At 44.6% G+C, this 23288-nt stretch overlaps 1 protein-coding gene and 1 pseudogene across 2 annotated transcripts; one reads left to right on the forward strand and one right to left on the reverse strand.

The window, feature by feature from the left end:
- Positions 1–1669: 1669 nt before the first annotated feature.
- On the forward strand, positions 1670–2412 carry LOC110319129 (annotated as a pseudogene). Its single transcript, XR_002380393.2, has one exon. The product of XR_002380393.2 is annotated as a mitochondrial inner membrane protease subunit 1 pseudogene (transcript).
- A 7834-nt stretch (positions 2413–10246) lies between these two features.
- On the reverse strand, positions 10247–14178 carry Cd93 (CD93 molecule). Its single transcript, XM_021193878.2, has 2 exons — positions 12104–14178; positions 10247–11862 (listed from the first exon to the last, which is right to left on the reverse strand). Exons 1-2 carry the CDS (start codon positions 14011–14013, stop codon positions 11838–11840), a joined length of 1935 nt encoding a protein of 644 aa, XP_021049537.1. The 5' UTR covers positions 14014–14178; the 3' UTR covers positions 10247–11837.
- Positions 14179–23288: the final 9110 nt, after the last annotated feature.

Below are 23288 nucleotides of genomic sequence, written 5' to 3' on the forward strand. Positions count from 1 at the left end.
ATGAGTTTGAATGGTTGGGTATAGGTTAGTATAATTAAAGAGCTTCCTGATCACTAGGCTACTCTGTGTGGAAAGGCTTTCATGGCAGCGGTGTCACAGGAGTGGGTCTCCACAATCACTGACCATGATTAGTGGGCTTGTTCAAGGATCATTAGTAGAGAAGCACTAGGCCACTCAAAACCAGAAGAGATTCATTCACTTATTACTACCTCTGAAATAATAAAGCCTGGGAAAAACCACATCTCATCATTCCTCTAGAAAAATTAATTCAGGCTATAACTTGTAAACCTTTATCTTCCTCATACAGTGACAGGGAGCATTTTAAAATCAATGTCATTAGGCTGTAATTTGTATTCAATAAGATGTACCCATTTTCTGTTTAGGGTTTAATGAGTGCTGAAAATGCAAATGTCCATGCAACCAACATCTGACCAAGATCTGCCATCGCCATGGTTCTGTGAAGGTCCTTTAGTTCTTTGCATTAAACCTCACTCTCTTCTCACATAACTGCTTACCAACTCCTCTTATCATAGATTAATTTTTGTTGTTCAAGAATTTAATACAAATTAATTCCTAAGCATCTAACTTTTCCTGTCCCTCTGAATCTTCCTCGATTGTTCATTAACTATGTGGCATTTCCTAGTGAGGAGTGCTCCCCTCTATAGATAATCCTCAAGCATCTACTGTTTCCTGCTGGTGGATATTTGAATGGCTTTCAGGCAGAGGCTCTACAAATAAACAACCTATGAAGATCTATATCCAAGGCTGTGTAGGCTATGATTTAATTTCTATTAAATAACTACCTAAGAGCAGAACTGCTGGACTGTGAGGGTCTCAGGGGTAGACTGAACTTCAGTTCAATCCCCACCACTGTACACTCTCTTCCACCACACCCAAAACAAATGGAATGTTGAGGGTGCATTTAGTTCTTTAAAACACTAGGGACTAATTTTGAAGAGGCTACATCACTGACCTTTTCCAACAGCATATACACCAGTTCCAACTGAGCTTCCTCTAATGGCCAGATATGACCATAGGGCAACCTGTGAGTACCTCCTCTCCCTCTTCTGCTACTACACACAAGCATATCATCTGACAGAGGCAGAGAAGATGATCATACTGGGGAAGCAAGGAACATCACTGGGGTCTGCCTTAAATCAGGCAGATCCCATTGCAGTGTGTGTAATGACTTGGGGACTGCATTGAGTGTGTTTAGCACACTTGTGTTTGGATGAGGCAGCTATGCAGACACAAGTATGCTTATTTAAACATAAAACATTGTCAAAATGCACATATTGCTCAGTCTTGTGACTTTCCTGGAAGCGGCCTACCTTATGCATGGCCTAAGATAGGTGAGCTCTGAGAGGCAAGATCCCAAAAGACTTCATCTCAGGATTACGTCTTGTAGCTGATATGCCTTTCCTGTCACTAAACATAGCCTAAGGACTCCTGTGCATTAGGCTACCCTATTGAGCAGATTTGGTGCAGACAAACATAAAGATGAACTTTTATGAATTAATACTACTTAGATGGTAATGATTTTTATAGAATCCTGATTTGATCTTAGGAAGAAAACTTTAAGAGATGGTTTTAGTTGTTTTGTTAGAAAGATGTAATAAGGCGGTACGTAAAGCCGGAGGTACGCGACCCAAGTGAACTGGGTCCGTCTGAGTCCCAGGAATCGGAAGCCATGGATGACCCACACATGCTTTGAGACCTCCTTCAGATCTGGAGTTTCCTGGAAACCTACCATAAAGTTGAACAAATTGTAGAACAGACTTATGGCTGGTGGTGGCAGACTCAACATCAAAGTATGCTTCGTGGTGTTCTGGGAAAGGCTTTTCGACTTGCTGGCTATACCATTCAGTATGGCTGTATAGCTCATTGTGCTTTTGAATACATTGGTGGTGTTGTAATGTGTTCTGGACCATCAATGGAACCCACAATTCAAAATTCAGATATTGTCTTTGCAGAAAATCTTAGCCGACATTTTTATGGCATCCAAAGAGGTGACATTGTAATTGCAAAAAGCCCAAGTGATCCAAAATCAAATATCTGTAAAAGAGTAATTGGTTTGGAAGGAGACAAAATCCTCAGCACTAGTCCATCTGATGTATTTAAGAGTCGTAGTTATGTGCCAACAGGTCATGTTTGGTTAGAAGGTGATAACTTACAGAATTCTACCGATTCCAGGTATTACGGACCTATACCATATGGACTAATAAGAGGACGTATCTTCTTTAAGATTTGGCCTTTCAGTGACTTTGGATTTCTGCGTGACAGCCCAAATGGCCACAGATTTTCTGATGATTAATAAGTTTTTCCTTTTAACTTGATTATTGTCTCCTATTCAAGTGAATTTATTAACTACAGTTGAAACCATGAACTTAACAATAAACTATTTGCTATTCAGTTTTAAAAAAAAAAAAAAAAAGAAAGAAAGATGTAATAAAGTTAGAATCAAGAATAGAATGTGCCCACTCCTCCTAAGAGTAAGCAAAAGCTGCATAATAAGAAATCCAAAAAGCTTTCATAATTACACACAAAAGAGAAGTAAGCTTGGGACAAATTTGTGTTGAAGGAAAAAAATTCAGGTTCAAGGCTAAAGCCATAGGTGTGCATTATTAGGCAAGGACATGTAAAAACTTGCTATGAGCTTACAGAATGAAACACTGCTTTGAACTTGTTATTGATGTCCTTCAGTTACTCCCCTCTTGTGTAACATTTTTTCTGTGAGGTAATTCTTTCTTACATAGACAACTTTTGTCTGAAAGTTATAAATAGCTAAAAGCCCTAAAGGGAGGTGGTATGGCTGTTTTCCTTTTCACCGGGTGTGTGTGGTCTGTGTGAGTGACTCCTTTCCTTTCCTTTCCTTTCCTTTCTTTCTTTCTTTCTTTCTTTTTTTCCTGGTTTAAAAAGAGTTAAAGAGTTCTGCAAGTCTCTCAGTTGGCCAGTGAGGGGCTCCTGACTGACGTGCCAGAGAAAGGAACTCTAGCAATAAATCCTTTTACTTAATTCACCTACAGCTGAACATCATGTGTTCACTTGCCAGAATTTAGCATTTATTTAATTACAGAACAGTAATAAAGAGTTAAATTTCCCTAATACTTATTTAAGCATAGAATTAAGTTTTTACCACTTACTAAAACCAGCAGCAATTAATTACCAAATGTATATCTGTCTGTCCATATATATGTGTGCTTAAGTGTTAAAAGAGCTCAGAGTTTCTCACCAAACATTCTTACCAGTCCCAGATAAATAAGTTTTGTTCTACCAGTAGTATTGACCCCATAAATCGCCAGTTGCTGTCACCTTCCCTGTCTGCTATCAGCACGACTCCAATTGCCTACACTGCTCCCCCAGTCACTGCCATCCCTGGGAAGCCCTATAGATGCTGGGAAGGTCACTGGCAGATACTGCCTTAATATTATGGAACAATATGAAATAATGTATCCTGCTCGCCTTCTGTATAACTGTAGCTGAGACTGGAATATGAGTTAGGGTATAATAAAGAATCAGCCTTTGCCCTCTCAAGTGCCTTACACTTGCCAGGAAGCCAGGACATAAAGCTACTTGACTATTGTGGTGAGGGAAATAAGAGAAATTCTAAAAACCAATTCCTTTCTCAAAGACTGACATTCCCTGAGGGTGAGAGTTAGTAAGGAGTAAGTATTGAGGACTTGGGGAGCAGGTATAAGAAAGACAGGGGATGTGGTGTTCCCCTAGCAGACTGTAGCCAGTTGTCGAACTTAGGTCAAATTCTACCTGATAGCGTCTCATCTGCACTCCGAGACCCTACTACTCCAAGAGGACTGTCACCATGTTCAGTATTTGGTCCCCTGGAACTTTTGGGACTTACCATCTACAGCATCTCAACAGCTCTTTATCACTGCTCAGTAGGAGCTGGCTATTCAGTGAGATACCTCATATGTGTTTGCGTAGTTATCCCATGCTTCCAGTGACATTATTACCCCTCTCATTGTTTCCATGAGCTATTTTCATGGGGGTGCAAGGGATTAATAGGGAGGGCAGATGGAAAGATCTGGAGACCAGATAGACATGATGACCACTGTCCAGGCAAGCAGGGGTGCAGGCTTGAATGTAGTCAGTTGCCACAAGTAAATACAAGGCAAAGGAGCAGCCAGTAGAGAGGTACCGGAAGGCTCTCAGGAGATGGGTAATCAGGGAATGCTCATGGAAAGTGTAGGCCTCCAACAGGATCCTCAAGGCCTTGACGCTTTTCAAGCTGCCTCTGACTGCGATCTCCCAGTCACATATTTGGTATGAATTTATCAAGTATCATCACATGTCAGTCCCTGTTCTGGATGGCTGTAATGTATTAGAGACCAGAAGTGGGGCAGCCTAGTAGGGCAGACTTTGTAATAGATCAGAGACTCTCAACCTTCCTAATGCTTTAACACAGTGCCTCTGTTGTGGTGACCCCCACCATAAAGTTATTCTTGTCGCTGCTTCATAACTGTAATTTAATTTTGGAGATCGAGGTTTGCCAAGGGGGTTATGACCCACAGGTTAAGAACCATTGTAATGGATCAACATAGTTAATACAGTACCATTCAGAAGGGAATGTATAAACTAAGCCTCTAGGCAACCACAACCTTGGAAATGCAAATAGGATGACTTCATTGAAAAAACAAATATATATATATATATATATATATATATATATATATATATATATATTAGAAAAAAACAAGAAAGAAAGAAACAAACAAACAAAAAAGAACCCACACAAAGTGAAAGCTAGCGCCTTGTGATGAAGCAAAGTGACATTAAAAGGAGAAAATTACAATAGAATAAACCCAGTATATTAAAGTCAGACAACATGTAACTTGAATTTGCAGTTATAGTAAGAAATTATAACTACAAAAGAAGCAACCTACCAAGTATATTTTCAGTCACCTAATCAACACAGCTCTTTCCAGAAACAGAACTGATAAAACCCTGGGAGATTTTGACAGACCCTAACATGGAAGGAAGACTGTCCAGCAAGGCCTGCAGGGCTGAACAGCAGTGGACAAAGTGCGGTAGGGGCGGGGATGTAGGAATTATATATGCATGGCAGGCACTCTTGTGTGGCAGGAGAGTTGGTAGTTTTGACAATGAAGGAAAATGTTTCTGTATATAATCTTAGGGGAGGGGCAAGACTTGCAAAGTAAAAAAAAAGATAAAATTTAACACTCTTATTTTTAATTACCACTTTACTGTTGAATTTGAATTTAGAAGGATCCAATGTAACAGAAGCAGTCATAGGCTCAGCTTATGGCCTCCTACATATTCATGGGAACACTGTGTTTAGCTTAATATGGAAGCTGCATTCTTCAGCAGAAGAGGACATGAACACTAGACAGGGCATGTGTTGTCTCCATGAGGGTCCACCCAGACAGCTTTGATTCTTCAAATATGACCAAGATGATCTGTGTGGCTTTGAGGAAAAAAGTCCTTCAGCAGCTGAAGTGAGAGCTGTGATAGTTGATCCCAGTGACCATCACCACTGCAGGGGCTAACCCTGCTCCACTGTGCTTTCTCTCCTCCCCTCCCTCCCTTCCTCCTCCTTCCTCTCCTGCCCTCTCCTCCCCTCCACTCCCCTTCCTTCTTTGCTTTCCTCCTTCTGCCTCTTCCTTCCATCAACTTAAACACTATGAACCAAGGTGGAACAGATCAGCTCAGTACCCAAGACAATGAAAATAAATCTCAATTTAAAAAAACAACAAACAGGATGAATCAAGTCACAGTGGCTTGTCACCACCTCTAGTTGTGAGCTTCCTGGAGGCAAGAGCATGCCCTCCCTGAGCTAAGCAGCCCCGTGAAGGTTTGTCGAATTGAACTTCTTTGAGTAATTGTTGGTCTAAAAACTCAATCCATTCTTTTATTTGTCCTTTCCTGCCTTCTACTTTCTTTTCTCCCTTCCTCCATCCCTCCCTTCCTTTCTTTGCTCTTGTCTTTTTTTAAATTTCACTTTATTTTCAAGAAAGACTCACTACATAGCTCAAGCTGACCATGAACTTGTCTTCTGATTCTCCCTCTCAAGTTCTCAGTGTGTACCACCGGCCCTAGCTCTTTCTTCTCTTTTTTGACCTGCCCATGATTTCCTATGAAAAGGATCTCCCTGGGAACATCAAGATGCTTGAAGAACAAGTCCACAGTCTCTCTTTGAAAGCCTGTGTCACATTAAAATACCATTTAGAAGAAGTCTAAGCTGAGAATGTGTTGGTTTGGAGGCATGTTTTTCTCTGATACTACTTTCTCCTCTTACGAAATACATTTAAGAGTTGGCTGAGAACTTAGCATGCCTAGTTAACTCAACTGAATACCGCAGAATGTCCACACTGTCCCTATGACACCTCAGTCTCAGTCTAGCTGTCTAATGACAATGAAGATGTGTCACGGATACAAGTAACTCTGTATATTGAGCATTTGGGTAATCACTTTTGACAGACTTACCTGACATCTGAGTAATTTACAGGAAGAAGAAGATGCTGCTATTAAAATGTGAGCTTTTCCCTAAACCAGGGAACATTGGTCTCTGGTTGATTCATTATGAAATAGGAGTTAAGACTGAGTATTTGTGGGTGTTTGTATATTGTGTCTATGTCTATAGATGTGTGTGTGTGTGTGTGTGTGTGTGTGTGTGTGTGTGTGTGTGTGGTAAGTCTCAGAATAAATTGAGATTTCCCAATGTGTCAATGTGTTTTGTTAGTGGCTAAACTACTAAAAGATCTGCTCTATTTAATTTTAATGGATATTTATTGAAATTGTCCTATGTGATTAGCATTATAGAATAGAGCCCTTTAATCTCACTTAAACCCTTCTTTACCAAGCACACCATCTGAAAATCACGAGTGAGTTATCCTCTGCTTCCAACAACACAGAATCTCCGTGAGATCTTTGCAGCCCAACAAGCTATGCTTCTGTCTGCCTGTTCAATTAGTTAAGTAAACTGACTGAACTTCACTGACAAAGCAATGATAATGCTCTGCGATAATTACAGGGGGTGTTTTCTCATCACACCAACTGGCTGCATTTAATCCCCCACCAGGCATCACTCAGGCAATCAACAAGATATTGGGAATTAAGGGTAGCCATGGCGACCAGGCTGAAGATGCTAAATCTGGAAGGAGGCCTAGGGTCTGCTCTCAGCTGCTTTGGACACTGCCCCACTGTAGTGCAGTCTCACTCTGTATTCCACATCCCCAAAGGCACTTTCTGAGAGGCAGCACCAATAGAGACCCATACTAGCATTCCTTCCAGCGAGAGACAGGCAGAAATAAGGCCATCGGGGTAACTCTTTGCAAAGGGGAACATGAATTTAATAACCGCAAATAAAGTTCTGCCATGTACTTTAAGTTGCCACAAATGACACGAAACAAGTTCAAAACAAATATTTTTTTCAGAGTTTATTAGGAGAGGTGCATAACAGAAAGCTCAAAGCATGACATAGCTCCCACTTTTTAAAGGCAACCCTGTGACTCCCCTCAGAATGTTATGTTGTAGCTCTAAGGAGGAGAGTAACCTGTGAGCCTTCCCTACCCACATACAGGACAACATTCACTAAAAGACTAAAGTCACTCCTGCCTGAGCATCCCACGGTTCCAGGATGCATGAAACAGATTTCAAACGCACATATTTTAAAATATTTATGTTCTTACTGAGGACTTGAGGCAAAATTACTAACATTTACAGTAACCCCTGGCAACAGGAAACAAGACTGACCACCTCACAATTCAGACTTAATCCCTGATCTGCAAATGAACTTCAGTTTGGAGGGGGGGGGGGGGGGAAGGGTAAAAATGCAAAAGGAAGCCATTTGCCACATTGCAGATAAGATGGGAAGGATGAAAGGTCCAGAGAGCCTACCTGAAGTAGATGGGTTCTGTCGAAAACAGGTCAAAATGTGACGCAGTTCTCAACAAGCCCTTGCCTAAGTGGTCATTGGGGGTATATACTTGTTGACCCCATGGCAGATTGAAGTGTGTCTGTCCCCCTGTTCTGGTTGATAGGTTTCACAAACCATACATAATCAAAGCCTGGGTTTAGGAGCCAGGGAAGAGACAGATGTTTTCAGGGCGTCTATTTCAGATTCCCATGCTAAATCTATTGTTGAAGGACATGGAAATATGCAGGGGCATTAAACCATTTTGCAGGTGCTAGAAAGCAATGCTTTCCTGTTTTCCCAATTCAGACAATGGGGAGGCCAAGAAGAAAAATAATAGGAAAAGGCTTTCCTATATTTACTTTCAAAAATGTTATTTTGAATGGAGTAATCTTTTTTTTTCCCCTTTTTTGGTCAAATCTCATCTCTGTTCCTTTAGTTTTGCCAGAGAGGGAACAAAACGACCTAATGATCGCATCCACCTATTGAAAGCTTGGTTGGCGATAACAGTCCACGCAAGACTCATGGTTAATTACTCAAAGAGGAGGAAAACTTCATGAGGCGATAAAGAATTCTTCCTAGGCAGATTGCCCTGCACCGTGAACATGTACTCAGAAGTATTTGTGTTTCACTCCACATTTTCCAGTGCTCTGGGAAAGGCATCAGGATAGACCTTCCCAAAGGCTTACTGGGCTTCCCCCGGGTAAGAAGCTGAAGGAAGGCAACCCGCTTCTCTTCTTTCTGCTCCTCTTCTGTCTGGCCTTTTTGCCCTCATTTAGAGCCAGGTGGGATTCATCCAGTTACTGTCGTTAATAAAACACCATGAGGTGGTGATGACAGTGATGATGATGGTGGGGGTGGTAATGATGAGTGGGTCTCCAAAGTCAGAAAATGCATACATTTGGGGTTTGCATCAAAGCCACGATAGACACCAGGGAAAACTGAGGCTAGACTTCCTTTGCAAATAGTGTTCAGGGTTCCCTCCCGAGGCTCTTCTGAGAAGTTTTGTTTTTGTTTTGTTTTGTTTTGTTTTGTTTTGTTTTTTAAACTCCTCAAATTACTGGGGGTAGGGAGGTATTGCTTCGTCTATCTTTAATAATGAACAAAAATAATGCAAGGTACTAGGGATATAGGGATCCTAGAAGGCTAGTGTCTTCCATACTCATGTGCTGGCTTCTATCGCCAGAACCACATAAAATACAAAGGGCAGTATTGACCACCTGTAACTCAGTAATGGGAAGGCTGAAGGCCTGAAGGTATGTCCCTCCAAAATACAGTTTTTCCAGGTCTGTACTTAAGGAAATTCTGTTGCCAAGTAGTACCTCCTCTGATCCCTACAGGCAGAGGAGGGTTCTGTCTCTGCTCACTGATGTCGCGGGTAGAGAAGGTATAGCCTAACACACCTTTGGTCCAGTAGAAGTTCACTTATTTATTGCTTTGCCTCTTAGACCCCGTAAGCCAGAATTTTCCAGTCTCAAGTATGAGGACAGAAAAAATATATGTGAAGCCAGGCAGTGGTGGTACATGCCTTTAATCCCAGCACTTAGGAGGCTGAGGCAGATGGATTTCTGAGTTTGAGGCCAGCCTGGTCTACAGAGTAAATTCCAGGACAGCCAGGGCTACACAGAGAAACCCTGTCTCGAAACCAGTGTGTGTGTGTGTGTGTGTGTGTGTGTGTGTGTGTGTGTGTGTGTGTGTGTGTGTGTGAAAATAAAGCACCCATTTAGGAACAGTGAGTGGCTCCATTGGCTTTGCATGAGGTATGGTTCTCCTGAAGGCTTTGGCAGGTCAGGAGATGAGAGAGCTCTGCCTCCATGGGAGGGACTCATGCTGAAGGCACACTTTGAGAAAATATGTTCATTCCCTTCCCTGTTGTGGGTAGATCCCACGGAGTAGATCCTGTACCCCTGAGAGTATTGGAAATGGAGCTTCATGTCTATCCCCTAAGTCATTCTGGTCAGTTAAAAGTCCTACACAGCAGCCTGAGCATAGACCAAGCACAACTGTAGGGAGCCTAGATTCAGTTATCTACCTTGTCTACAGCCATAAAGGTGAGCAGTTGAAGGCCTGGGAGTAAAAAGTGATGCATTTAGGGTCATGGCCATCTATGCAGATACGGCCATGGCTCTAAATTCATCTGAATGATCTGAAAGGCTGGTGCTGGTCTCCTGATTAGCTGCCAATCTCAATTATTACCAGGGATCCTGTTCAAGCACCTAAACTTCAACTGAAAGCCAGATGCTGAGTTGATTTTTAAATGCACACATTTCAGGCACCCCACTGAGTCCGATTTTTTTTCCCATTACTCTCCACCTTGTGTTTTCAGAGAGAGAGAGAGAGAGAGAGAGAGAGAGAGAGAGAGAGAGAGAGAGAGAGAGAGATGAGAGAGACTGACTAATGAAAATATCTTCATTTTAAATTGGCCAAAAAAAGTTATTTCCATAATATACCATAACATACTTCTCTAAGGATTCCCAAAGGTCTTGGATCTGCTTGTTATTAATCTTCGGTTCCTGGATATCAACTTGAGGGATGATTGCTTTTGATCCTAGAAGCCAAAGTTCTCTAGTCTGAGAACAAAGACCCTGAATCTCACGATGGAGAACACCATTACCCGCAGCAAGTTGAAGGGACACTTTTGCAAATGGACACTGAAATAAACATGTCAATCATAAGCTGTCTCTAAGCAGTTTTAACAGTTGGACATTTTTTAGCTGTTCTCTCTTTCCCTTTCCCCTCCATCTCCTTTTTTTTTTTTTTTTTTTTTTTTTTAAGGAAAATAAAAAGAGCGAGAACCTTCTTCATGACTAATCCTTGGTTTGGTATGTGTCACGCCAACAAGATAGTGCTCACGTCCTCCAGATGTACTTTTAACTGTGAAGTGGACTAAGGTAAACTTAAATGGGAGTATTTAAAACAGAGCCCATCACCTGGCTCACACATCCTTTCCTTATGTTCAGAATGAAAGCATCCTGAGGCTCTCTGAGCCTACAGTCCCAGCTTCCAGTTAGGGACAATGTAAAGGTAGACAGGGTGCCCTGGAGTAGGGGCCTGTGCTAGCTCAAAGACAAATGAATCTAGGAGTTTTGTTATTGTTCCTCAAAAATCAAGTGTGTGTTAGCATCCATTCATTCTGATATTTTCATTCAAATACCTGTTAAAACAATCCCCTCCTGCCTCCCTCTGGACTATGCTTTTACCAAGACCTCTCACTCACTGGAAGCAACTTCCCAACTTGCAACTTTGCTTGCCCATAAACCCAAGGCTATCAGAAAGTTAAGAGTGAGGGGATCCAATGTCTAAACTTCCTGCCTGCTTGCTCCCTAAGCAGTTGGTTGAACTTCCTCTCATTCTGACAGTTTCAACAATACAGAGGGGGTTGGGATTGGGGATAGGGGTGGAGGGGAAATGCCAGAAGGCAAATGTACACAAAGGCAGCCATCCTGAAAAGTCCCTATAGGAAGGGTAGAGCACTCTTCCCTGGTTACTTAGTTTCATTGGTTTGCTTTCTGTCCTGTGAAGGACAGGAACTGTTTCCATTGTAATTAGCACCAGTAACTCCTTCTCTGATGAATCAAGTGATAAGAAAAAACTTTGAAGCCCCATTCCCCCCCCACCCTGTCCCACCCCCTCTGACTCCTTTCACCCTGATTAGGAACCAGAGGAACCAGTTGCTTTTAGATTTGAAAAGGGTGTTTGAGTGAGGCCTGTCAATAGCCACAAAACTCCCCACAATGACAAACCAACACACAGCTTTCACCCCCAGACATATCAAAGGCACCAAGAAAATACCTGCCCATCCCAAGTCACCAGGATCTTAAGAGGAAGGTGCACAATTTTTGCTGAGAGTCCAGTCCAGTCTTTCAGAATGATGTGGCTCCCCCCTCATCTAAGAAGGTAGCTCTGAAGGTAGTGGCAACTGACTGTTCCTATGGCCACATAGTCTTCAGCAGTCTGTCCCTGGTGTTGGGCTGTGGAAAACAGAAGATTACAGGGTGAGAAGCCATGGAACTCTGCCACATCTGCATCCTTGGTCCCCTTGCCGTTACTCCACATGAACTCATAGGACAGATGGGCACTATTGGACTGGGCGGCTGAGGTTGGCTTCAAACAACAAATGGCCAGCTGACTGCCTGCTCTCAGTTCTGTGGTCTGTGTCTCCCAGGCCTACATGTGCCCGCCCAGCTACCCAAGTAACCTATGGCACTTCACCTGTACTGATTCTCCGGGGCTTGGCTCTCTGCTCGCTCTGGAACCCAGGAATAGCTGTCGGCTGCATTCTGGGGCTTCTTCTCTTTTATCTCCTCCTTCTTGGCTCTCCGTTTATGATAAATGAGAATCCCTAGGGCCAGCGCCAGCAAGAGTGAGATGGCCACCACTGTGCCCAGGATGTAAAACAGAAGCAGGTTCTGCCCATCGGTGTCACTGTGTGCGGACACAGAATCTTCATGCGTCGGCTTGCTGTGACCAGAGGTCGTGGGGTGGTATGTGCCCAACTCGAACCAGACGTCAGATACTTCACTGGGGATTTCTATTTCTAGTGGAACAGAGGCAGTGGGAATATCCGTTTGGATGGAGAGACCGGTTGTCTGTGCTCTGTTGGAGACATCCTTAGAGCCACTGGGAGAACTGGGTATTTCGGTAGGAGGCACAGTACTCTCCTTTCTGTCCTCTTTGTCCTCCTTTTGGGGAGGCCTGGATGGTAGTTCAGAAAACACAGTGCCCCTGGTACAAAAGACCCCATTGAGAGCCAGCTCCCAGCCTGTCGGGCAGCCACACCTGAAGGAACCATCTGTGTTGAAGCACAGGGAATCACACGGATTGCCCCTTGCATCTGAACACTCATCCATATCCTCACACTGGGTACCGTCTTCCCCAGACACAATATAGCCCTCTTTACAGGAGCAGTAGAAAGAGCCATCAGTGTTGGTGCAGCCCTGGGCACAGGGCGAGTAGGCAGCAGCACACTCATCCACATCTTCACAGGCCTCCTCCTTGGGGCCACTGGGCTGGTAGCCCACCCAGCATTCACAGTGGAACCCCCCTAGAGTGTTGACACATTCCTGGGCACAGGGCGAGTCCTGGCACTCATCTACATCCACACAGTGCACTTGGCTAGAGTCCAGCTGGTAGCCGCTGGGGCAACGGCATGTGTAGTTTTCACTGAGTGGTACAGAATGACACATGCCACCTCCTGTGCACGGGTTTGAGCTGCAGGGGTTCCTGGAGGCGCAAGTTACTAGGTCATCCAGCAGCCGGAATCCAGGCCGGCAGCCACAGCGGAAGGAGCCATCGCCACCTTCGAAGCAATCCTGCTGGCAGCCCCCGTTGTTGAAACTGCAACCAAAGTTGGGGCTGACACAGAGAGGGCCTGAGCTGCCCCAATGGAATATTCCTGGAGTCTTTTCATTGCATAGGAGATAATGGGTCTCAGTCTTAGCTTCATCCCCACAAGCTACATTGGCTACAGAGGCAAAGGGCACAGCCTCCAGAGAGGAGGTGGTGGCCTGGAAGGGGGTGGTATAGGTCACCCGCCCTGGACCACCCAGCGCCAGTGGCCTGCACATGCCTTTGAAGTTGAATTTGCACAGGAAACCTTCAATGCTGTTACCTGGAGCATCGGGGGTCCCACAGGGACTCTCGTGCCACTTGGGCAGATGGCTGGGGTGAGGTGTCAAGGACAGGTCCAGTATCAGGGACACGCAGCGTTTAGAGATACAGGAGCTCTTGCTCGCTTTGTACCAGTTTGAATAAACTGTGTCCTCTCCACCACCCACCCAGCTGAAGCCCCTCATTGGCAAATCATGGTACGTACAGTTGCCCTTCTCTCGCTGGAGCCCGATCCAGAATTTGCCCATCTTCGCTTCCAAGTGTGCCTTAGTCTTCAGGAGCTGAGCCAGAGCATGCTGGACATGCCTGGCCTCCTCCTCGCTCTTCACGGTGGCAAGATTGCCTCCATTCTCATTGCAGCGATGCTGGGCTTCAGCGGCACTCAGCTTGCCCCAATGGGCTGTATAGCAGGCAGTTCCCTCGCACACCACAGCCTGGGAATCAGCAGCAGACCCTGCCCAGGGCTGGCCAAGGAGCCCCAGCAGCAGGAACAAACCAGTTGAGATGGCCATTCTTCTGTGTCTCCTTCTGGGAGGGGCTAGACTCCCCTGCGGTGACAGCAGCAGCCAGTGGAACGGGGAGCTCAACACCAGGCTGTTCTCTGAAGGGAGCAGAGGGCTGCACTGCCGCTTTCACACTACCTCAGCTCTGGCATAGAGAAGGTTACAAAGACTCGCTTTTCACGTCCTCCTGACCCTGGGCGCATCCTGTGCTCTCGTACTTCTTATTTCTCACCGGATGCTGGGGTTTCCTGCCATGAATAGCCTTCTGACTCCTGTTGCCTTCATCACAGTTTTGTTGTTCACAGGGCAGTCTCTGGCTCAGAGCTGTGGAAACACAGAGGATCCAAGAGATATGGCTGCTTTATTTTGAGTCCGTTCACTTTCCCATAGCACAAAGAGCCCCAGTGGCATGCTGTCCAGTGAGCAGAGGCTTTTGGGGGGGGGGTAGAGACTTGAAAAGGTTCATCCAAGTAACCCATGATAAAATTCCACTTCAGATTGCAAACCAGAAGGGAAAGAAAAATATGTGACGCTTGAGACACAAGGCCATGGATAGATTGTAGTTTTCGGCCTTTTTTAGAAGCAAACTGGATCTGCTTTTTTTCCTATCTTATACCCCGTCTCTGTTTTTGGAGTCTTTTTTCTTTTATTCTTCCCATCATGAACTTTAAATAGACAGGAAGCTTTTAAATAGGATTTTGGCTGTGGGAATTTCTGGGTTTCCAACAATGTCAATCTCCATGAGATCATGTTTAAAAAGGTGAAAATAGTTTTCAGGGTTCCTAGTGCACTGTAAATAAAGTGTCAGGGTCTCCAAAAGATCAGAAAGATGGGAAAATGAACCTGACCTGCCTTGGCATGTTCCCTAACCCAAGGTTTAGGAGGAGTTCAAAGGCACAGGAGCAGAATCAGAGACTACAGTTCAAAATCAAGATCAAAATCAAGAATCAAAGCCAGGACAGGCATTACACCTCATAGCACCTGGGCCACGCCCTCTGAATCAACGGGGTCTTCACCCACAGCTAGCCACTGGAAGGTGGAAACTATGTTTAGTTGCCCCTACCCCCAGCCATCACCATATTCTACTTGACCCAGGCTAGACTCAGAGTCTAACACTTTGGAGAAAGTGTTAGAGATAAAGGAAAGCAGTATCAGAATGAGGCCAGGCAAGCGTGCTAATGAGCCCAGCCTCCTGAGACAGGGCAAAAGCCTCATCACGGAGTCCTCCCAGCTGAGGCAGGCTTCTGGGCCGATCTTGAGCGCTCCTCCATTGCTGGCAGCTGGCTACACTGTTCTCTCACTTGCTTTTGAGGTCACTTTGCAATTTCTCATCTTGGCCTGCCAGATCATATACCCCTTCCACAGGCAAGGCTTGACATGGGCAAATGTCCTGATAGCTTTTTTTTTTTTTTTGGGGGGGGGGGTGTTTTGTTTTGTTTACTTAGATGCAATTTCTTCTTCCCAAGATGCCCACTGTCTGACTGGAACTGGTGTGTGGTTGTGACTTGTAGAGGAAGCAACCTCTTTTGAACATGTGAATTAAAGATTTGTGTTACCACAGATCTCAGTGTTAGTGGGAAGTGAGGAGCTATGGCAACACTGAAAGGGAGAGGGAGGGGGAGAGAAATAAGGAGAGGGAAGGACGGAGAGACGATAGGAAGAGACTGGGGAGGAAGGGAGGATTAAGGATGGAGAGAGGAAGAGAGGGTATCAAAGCTTTTATTGGGGTTCAGGATATTGTCTAGGCAGGTTTTTAGGGGAATGCTATCTGGGGTTCAGAACTAACAAGGCCTGATTCCCAAGAATTCACTCAAACCTTTTCTCAGGTGTCCATAGCATTCCATGCACCTTATCAACCCAACCATCCACTTAGCTACTCAGCCATCCACTAAGCCATTCATCTACTCAGCCATCTACCAGTTTAACAACTTTTCATATTGGATGACAGGCTAAACACTAAATTACAGGGAGGTATTCTTACCTTCATGATTTCAAAAAGTGACAAATGTGAACAATTCAGCATTGATTCACTTCATTGAAGGCAACATAAGGCAAAGCATGGGGTGGCAGAAAAGATCATTATCTGAGACAGAAGCCAATAGAGGGAGGTAGGCCTGAGGCATGGGAGGAATGATACAGAAGAAGGTAGAGCCCCAGGACGTGAAATGATTTGGGATTTTCTTTGGAATCCTTTGGGGAAAACTGAAGAGATGACATAGGACCTTTTGGTAGACAGTGAGAAGTGGTGTTGGGGATGCTCAGCATGCAAACTTGGGCTTCCAGGACCAGAAAAGGATATGGGGACTGTTCTAGAACAACCCCAAGCCTGGCAGGTACTCGGAGACTTAGCCTATAGTTCTCTGTTTCTCCTTTGCAGGCTTGCTGAGTACTCTGAGCTTTTTTTCTGAATTGATTGTAAAAGGTATCTCATATCTCACTGGGAGTAGAATGATCAGTTCAATCTCAGTTAGTAGCAGATTTGTTGCTTAGTAGTCATTCCAGCATCTATCCGGCCTATTCCTCTCCCTCTCCCCCTCCCCCTCCCCCTCTCCCCCCTTCCCTCTCCCTCTCCCCCCTTCTCTCCCTCTCTCTCTCTCCTAGAGGTGTAGAGACAAACTGCATTGCTCTCAGTGTAACAGTGTAGCACACAGCATCTCCTACCCTCTATAGGTGCTTGTGCGTGCCTTTGTGGTTTCTTCTTCCTTGAGTGCACAATGATCACCAACATGGCAGTGAGAGCATGGGCTGCACTGTGTTATGAGCCTTGTAGCAGATAGAATGGAGAAGGGGCAAGAGAATGATGGGAAACAGGGTGGCCCCAGTGACCTCAGCAACTGCTGCTTTGGTGATGAAGGATGCGTTTCAACAGTGAGCCAGAAAGCAGGGTGTCCCTGGGCAGAGGGTCAATACATTCCACAGAGCCAGCAGCTAAACACAGGGCAGGTCCAAGTTGAAAACCTAACAAATGTAGGGAAGCAGGTGGTGATTCATCCACAGAAAATGTATAACTGATGAAAACAAGGTCTTGTTGTGTTTTATAAAAAAGAAAGAAAGAATCAGGATATGTTTGATAGAGATGCGGTAAGGTTCAGGGGAAGGGATGCCTCTAAGGGCCCATACTGAGGCATCCCTTCCTCCTGAGAATAGTTTATTTAGGGCATGGAAAGGGAGTTGGGACAGGAGTGGAGACAGAGAGTAAGAAGGGGGGAGGGGAAGAGGAGAGGGAGAGGGAAAGAGGGAGAGGGAGAGGGAGAGGGAGAGGGAGAGGGAGAGAAGTAGAGGCCATGGAGAGAGAGTTGGAGGAGAACGGGGAGAGAAGGGACAGAAAGGAAAGAGAATAAGAGGGTAAGAGAGTAAGCTGGGAAGATAGTGAGGAGGGGGCAAACAGCCCCTTATACTGAGTCAGGCATACATGGCTGTTGCCGGATAACTGGGGTGGAGCCTAGAAGGAATGCTAACAGGTCTCTTTTTATTTTAGTGGGTCAACAAGTAAAGGTACTTTTGGACAAGCCTGACAACCTGAGTTTGAGGCCCCGACCCACATGGTAGAAGGAAAACTGACTGCTATGAGTTGTCCTCTGACCTACACAAACACACACACAAAAATAAATAAATAAATAAATAAATAAATAACTTTCTAATTTAAAAGCCCTTTATTGACCAGTGGACCAGCAAAAGAAAGCCATTTGTCACAAGTTCCAGTCGCCTCCCACATCAGTTGTGAGGAATTTCGCTAGAGGAGGGAGGGAAAGTCCGGGCTTCTCTTTGATAGACACTGACCTCCAGACTAGGCGTTCCTTTACTGGAGAGTTATCCTGTTCTGGGAGGGTAAATTTGAGCCTGTATGACCTCAAAAAAATTAGGGACTAGACAAACTGGCTTCCTCTGAGAGTATCCGTTTTTGAAAATCTGTTTCCAACTGTTGTTGAATGGGCTCTGGGTGTCTTTCCTATAGGAAACACAGAAACATTGTTAAGTAATGAATTTGTGTCTCGGTATGTCCAGACTCGGAGCCAGTTTCAAAATTATCCTTGGTTCTCAGAGAGTAAGCTTATAATAGTTGGGGGGGATGGGGGTCAATCAGCAGGTATGATGGCCAAGCCCCTATGATTCCATATTCTATAAGTGGGTTCACAGTGAATGCTAATATCAGAGTGTAAGGGACTAGACAGAACCTGAGTCACTAAGACACTATTATCCCATGTGACTCAAGGAAGTTCACATTTTCCATTGGCAATTTTAAATACACTCTGTACAAACAAACTAACAATAGATTAACACACACACACACACACACAAACACACGAACACACTCAGGAGCCATGAAAAATAATGAAACTCAAAGAAAAGGTCATGTGAGACTTAGGTCCTGCACCCTTTACTCATCTGTATAATTTTGAGGCTGGGTTTCTCCCTCCCATGCTATAGCCCAGGCTCACCCCTAACTTTTGCCCCTCCTTCTTTAACCTCTGGACTGCTGACATTACCACCATACACCATCACACTCAGCATAAATGCCCTTTTCATGAGGGTGGGGCACAGAAAATCTAGAGTAGCACTTCACAACCTGTGAGTCTAGAACTCTTTGGGAATCAAACAACCCTTTCATAAATGTCACATATCAGATATCCTGTAATTAGATATTTAACATTTAGATTCATAACAGTGACAAAATTACAGTTATGAAGTAGCAACAAAATAATTTTATGGGAGGAGTTACTACAAGATGAGTTAACTGTGGAAGGGTTGAGAACCACTGAACTTTAGAAGGATCTGAGGGAGATAAATGAACCCTGGGGCCAAAGTGAGCTTGTCTCTAGGATCTAAACAAGCTCCAGGGACAGATACCAGCTTGGACAATAATAGGAGCTGTTGCCATTTCTTTCTGGTGTTATAGATGGAGAATTTGGGGAATTGGAAGCAGCCCCTACTGTTGGGGGCTGGAGTAAAGTCTCCAGCATCACCTGCTCGTTGTTAAGAGTGTTTCATTTAAAATGCCCAGTTTCCCAAAATGCCATATTTTGGAGTGTTGGTTTCTGATTCCCAACAGCAACTCATAGGTTATTTCTCTGCCAGTGAAATGAGCCAATTCAAGCCAGATTAGAATATATTAAAGGCAGGTTTACTGGGAAGCTGCTTTTGAGCAAGTTCACTGGCCCCAAGGAGTGGGGCCAGGAAAATCACCATGGAGAGAGAGAAGGGAAAGGGGAGGGGGAAAAGAAAGAGAAAAAGAGCGCATGTACAGAGAGAAGGAGAAGGAAAGAGACCAAAATGTCTGGATTATATAGGGAGAATTTGCTGGAGAAAGGGCAGCCCAACCCCTGGGCTGGAAAGTTCAGGGTTGAGGGCAGGGTATGCTTGGTAGGGACTGAGGGATGACTGGAGAACCTGAAGGCCAAGTCTGCTTTGATATGTAAAATAAGCACCTGGGGGGGGGGTCCCTTGTCCAGGATGCAGTCAGGTGGAGGTGGGGTAGGGAGGGTAGGGGCAATGGGGGGTAGGGAGGGTGGGGGGGAGCATGGTGTCAGAAACCGAACAGCAACTACTTTGACTTGGGAGTTTAATGCCCAAAATTTAAGACAAGAACACAGAATAGAGTTTGTGAGATGCAATTATTTATGAAGTAGTTGAATAATCTGTATAGGGTTTTGTTTTGAGACATGATCTTACTCTATAGCCTACCCAGACTAGCCTTAAACTCACTCTAATCCTCCTGGGATTCTACATGTGAAACTTTGGCATGAATAGCATGTTTTAAAATTGAAATTTCTCCAATTTAATCTTTTGCTTTAGTAATAAAGAATAAATTAAGGAAAACTATTCGTATTAGTTACAGCACGATTATTCTCCAGAGTATTCTGTTCAGATGTGCTCTACTGCAATAGCCCAGCTTGGGCACTCATCTTAGAGTGGAGTGTTGGGGACTGACCCTTGCTCTGCACCAAAGATATAAAAGATATCCATACTTAGTTCAAATGCCACTATGCCACTGCCTTGTTACCTTGGCAAGCTACTGAGCCACTGCACTGCTCCTCTGCCTCTGCTCCTGCTGGGCCTTTGCCAAAGAGTTCATACCTGGGAAGCACTCGACAATTGCCAAATCACCTTCCCATCAGGAGCCTGCTGGGCTCAGCCTCCTCAAACCTGGACCTTTTTCTGCTGGCCCTGAACTTGGGTTAAGTCTCCCCTGTTTAGGCTTGGCCTGTCTCCCGCCTTATTAAATGAGGAGAATAAAGGGCCCCGATACTATTTTGCTATGGAAGGGATTAAATGGAGAAGACGATTAGCTCCAATTGCTTCCTGCCAACACAGCACCTAGAAGCTATGGGCTACCAGTGGGTGTCTGAGACTCTGAAGCAAAGAATGACTATAGCAGCTCCTTTCTTCTTCACCCTACTCCCAACATACACACAAGAGGAACACCAGGGGAGCAGAACTGTATCTTCTTTACTGAAGATGGGAATTTGTGGTTTTCAACGTCTTCTACTTGGGAGACTTCGTTCGGATCTTTGTCTCCGTAAACGTTCTTTCTGGAGCATTATTGATTTTTCCACATTTAGCAAAAAGCCTCCTAACCAAATTTTCTCCTGTACAGTATTTGCGGAAAGCCTGATAGGAATGAATGCTGTTTTTAAGATTAACTTGTACTCTTAGCTGACAGTCTGCTTTGATTAACGGAGGCAATTCGTCAGCTTTTGGAAAAAGATAAATCATGAAGGAAAAGGGAGCTTTGGCCAGATCTTTTTTACTGAACCTCTAACAACAGCTCTGGGCCTGCACTTGTGGCTGGTGAGGGTGACATTCAGGTTCCACTCAGCATCTGAAACGGTCTGAGCAGTTCCAGTCAGCTGTGCTGACCTTTCAGTCTTTGGGGGACTATATAGTCTCACTGAGCTAACATACAGTCTCTGTGGCCCTACATATCAAGATCTACTTCTCCATGGTCATAAGACGTATGGTGTAACAGTCATTGGAAAGAAACCACTGAGCTCACCAGACAGACCTGCTGTGCAAAGATTATATAATTACCTTTGAAAAGAAATCTGACTGGAGAATCTTGCAGATTCCTAGAGAAGTCTAAGGTAGTTGTGGATGGGTAGACATAGAAAGTATCCGTAGAGAATCTTCTAGAAGCTGGACTAATACAGAGGCAGGAAGCAACCAGCTCTACACCCAGGAGTTCTTGAAGTGGGGTTAGGACTGCTGAGGCTTCTACAGAGGCTGTGGATAAGATGGGGCTCACCCTAGTCCCCTGTGGCCAAGCTGCTGCCTTTGCCTTCCCTGGCCTCACTGCCAGCACACAATATAGAGTAACTCCGGTCTTCTGTGATTCTGATCACTAGTCAAAACGTGCCACTTAATAGCCACATGCCCTTGGGCAAGAATCTTTTCATCTCTGGGCCTTGGTTTCCTTACATGGATGTGATGCCCTGCCCAACAGAAAAACAGAGGCACGAGGATTAATGAGGTTGCTTAATAAAACTCTTGGCATAGGGAGTACTTAGTTAACAGTTGCCATGACCAGCGATGTAAATATAACCTCCCACTCACAATTCTAAAACTCATAACTATTTCTGCCTGACCAATCCTCCAGGAGTGTCTTAGAAGGAAATGGGAGGGATGGGACCTTCCTATAACACCAGCACTTAGGAGCTTAAGACAGAAGAAACACAAACTCAAAGCCAAGCCAGACCAGAACTACAAAATAAGACTGTCTCAAAACACTAAGGATGGGTGCAGGTGTGTAGTAGTAGAGTACTTGCATGACATGAATGAAGTCTTGAGTTTAGCATTTACTAATGTAGAAAACACATGAAGAAAAGAAAATGAAAAAGAAGGGGATATGGAAGAGGAAAANGAAAAGGAAGAGGAGGAGGAAGAGGAAGCGGAGGAGAAAGAGAGTTCTAAGTTCCTAAGTCCCTAAGTCACTACACACATTCACAGGTCCAGGAATGAAGCAAAAATGTCAGATAGCAGCCCATGTACATACAGAGCAGGCAGGAGATGGATCTAAAAGGAGCCAGCTAGGTCAGTGGGCACAGCAAAGGATCCTGTAGAGTGTGTGTGTGTGTGTGTGTGTGTGTGTGTGTGTGTGTGTGTGCGCGCGCATATGTGCACACATGTGAGTGTGTGTATCTAAACCCAGCATTGTGCTATAGAATCTTAGACTATGCCCTGGGAGTTTCTCCTGCCTGACTTGGGATGACAGCACCCAGGTGTGATTGTAAAGGCTTTGGTATCATGCAGTCAGTCAGTGGTGTCTTTATGGAGAGGCACTGTAATGGTTCTGTTGGACTCCTAGAGTCATATGATGTTCTGGGACATCTAGAAACTGTCGATGTCATAAGTTACCCAGGAATTATACTGCTGTCATTTAGATACTGTTTGTCTCCAAAGATTCACATGTTGGAAGCTTGGTCATCTGTGTAATGGTTTTGAAAGGTAAAAGATGAAGTCTAGGGGTGATTAGGTCATGATCAACCTTATGAGGGGACTATTGCCAGAGTAGATTAGTCCTAGGACAATGGCTTGTTATTATAATAGAAGGAGCCTGGCCATTTCTCAGTGTTCTGCTCTTCTTATGCTATGTGGTATCTCTTTCTGTCACTGTGACCCCACAGAATATTATCTGTCATGTTGTGAGACAGCCACAGCCCCTCACCAGGCACTAGCCCTACATAGTTTGTACTATCCAAGCACCGAAACCATCACCAAAATGGACTTCTTTTCTTTATAAATATCCAGCATCAGGTACTTTGTCATAGGCACACCATGGACTAAGATCACTTTTCTTTTTAGCAGGGTCCATCACAGCTTCAAAGCACAGACCTTACTTGTTGGGGTGTAGAAAAAAGAGACTACAGAGATGCTACATTTGTAACTCTCAGGTCCACCCAGGAGGCATTTGCTTTGACCTTTAGAGTTCAAATGTGCTACCTATGCTTTCGATGTCAGGCAAATCAGAGTTGGGCCTCTCCTTAGAGACAGCTGGAAGTAGTCAAAGCTATTGGCAAAGCATATCGGTTTTGCAATGGCTGTTTATGGAGTTCTCTGTGTACCCTGGTGGCAAGATTCAGTCACACCCTATTCCCAAGAGCCTAGTCTTGCTGAGTGCCCTGGCCCTTTCCCAGCAACTATATTTCTGAAGTGTGAAGAACAGAGCCCTGAGATACGGACACAATGAATTCTTCTCTTCTTGGCTTGCCCATGCTGTGACTTCTGGGGAGTAACTTGACTGTCCTATACTCTTAGATTTCTGTGAAAGAACAGTGAGAGCAGCCAAC

The sequence above is a fragment of the Mus pahari genome, chromosome 3, assembly GCF_900095145.1.
Source record: "Mus pahari chromosome 3, PAHARI_EIJ_v1.1, whole genome shotgun sequence".
In the NCBI taxonomy this organism is placed as follows: Eukaryota; Metazoa; Chordata; class Mammalia; order Rodentia; family Muridae; genus Mus; species Mus pahari.

What these genes read in the sequence shown, in the direction of transcription:
- Cd93 (XM_021193878.2), bottom strand. Translation starts at nt 14,013, where the DNA reads ATGGCCATCTCAACTGGTTTGTTCCTGCTGCTGGGGCTCCTTGGCCAG. An exon ending in GCCCCGGAGAATCAGTACAG is followed by an intron (nt 11,863 to 12,103) that starts GTGAAGTGCCAT and finishes TGTTTTCCACAG; the next exon opens with CCCAACACCAGGGACAGACT.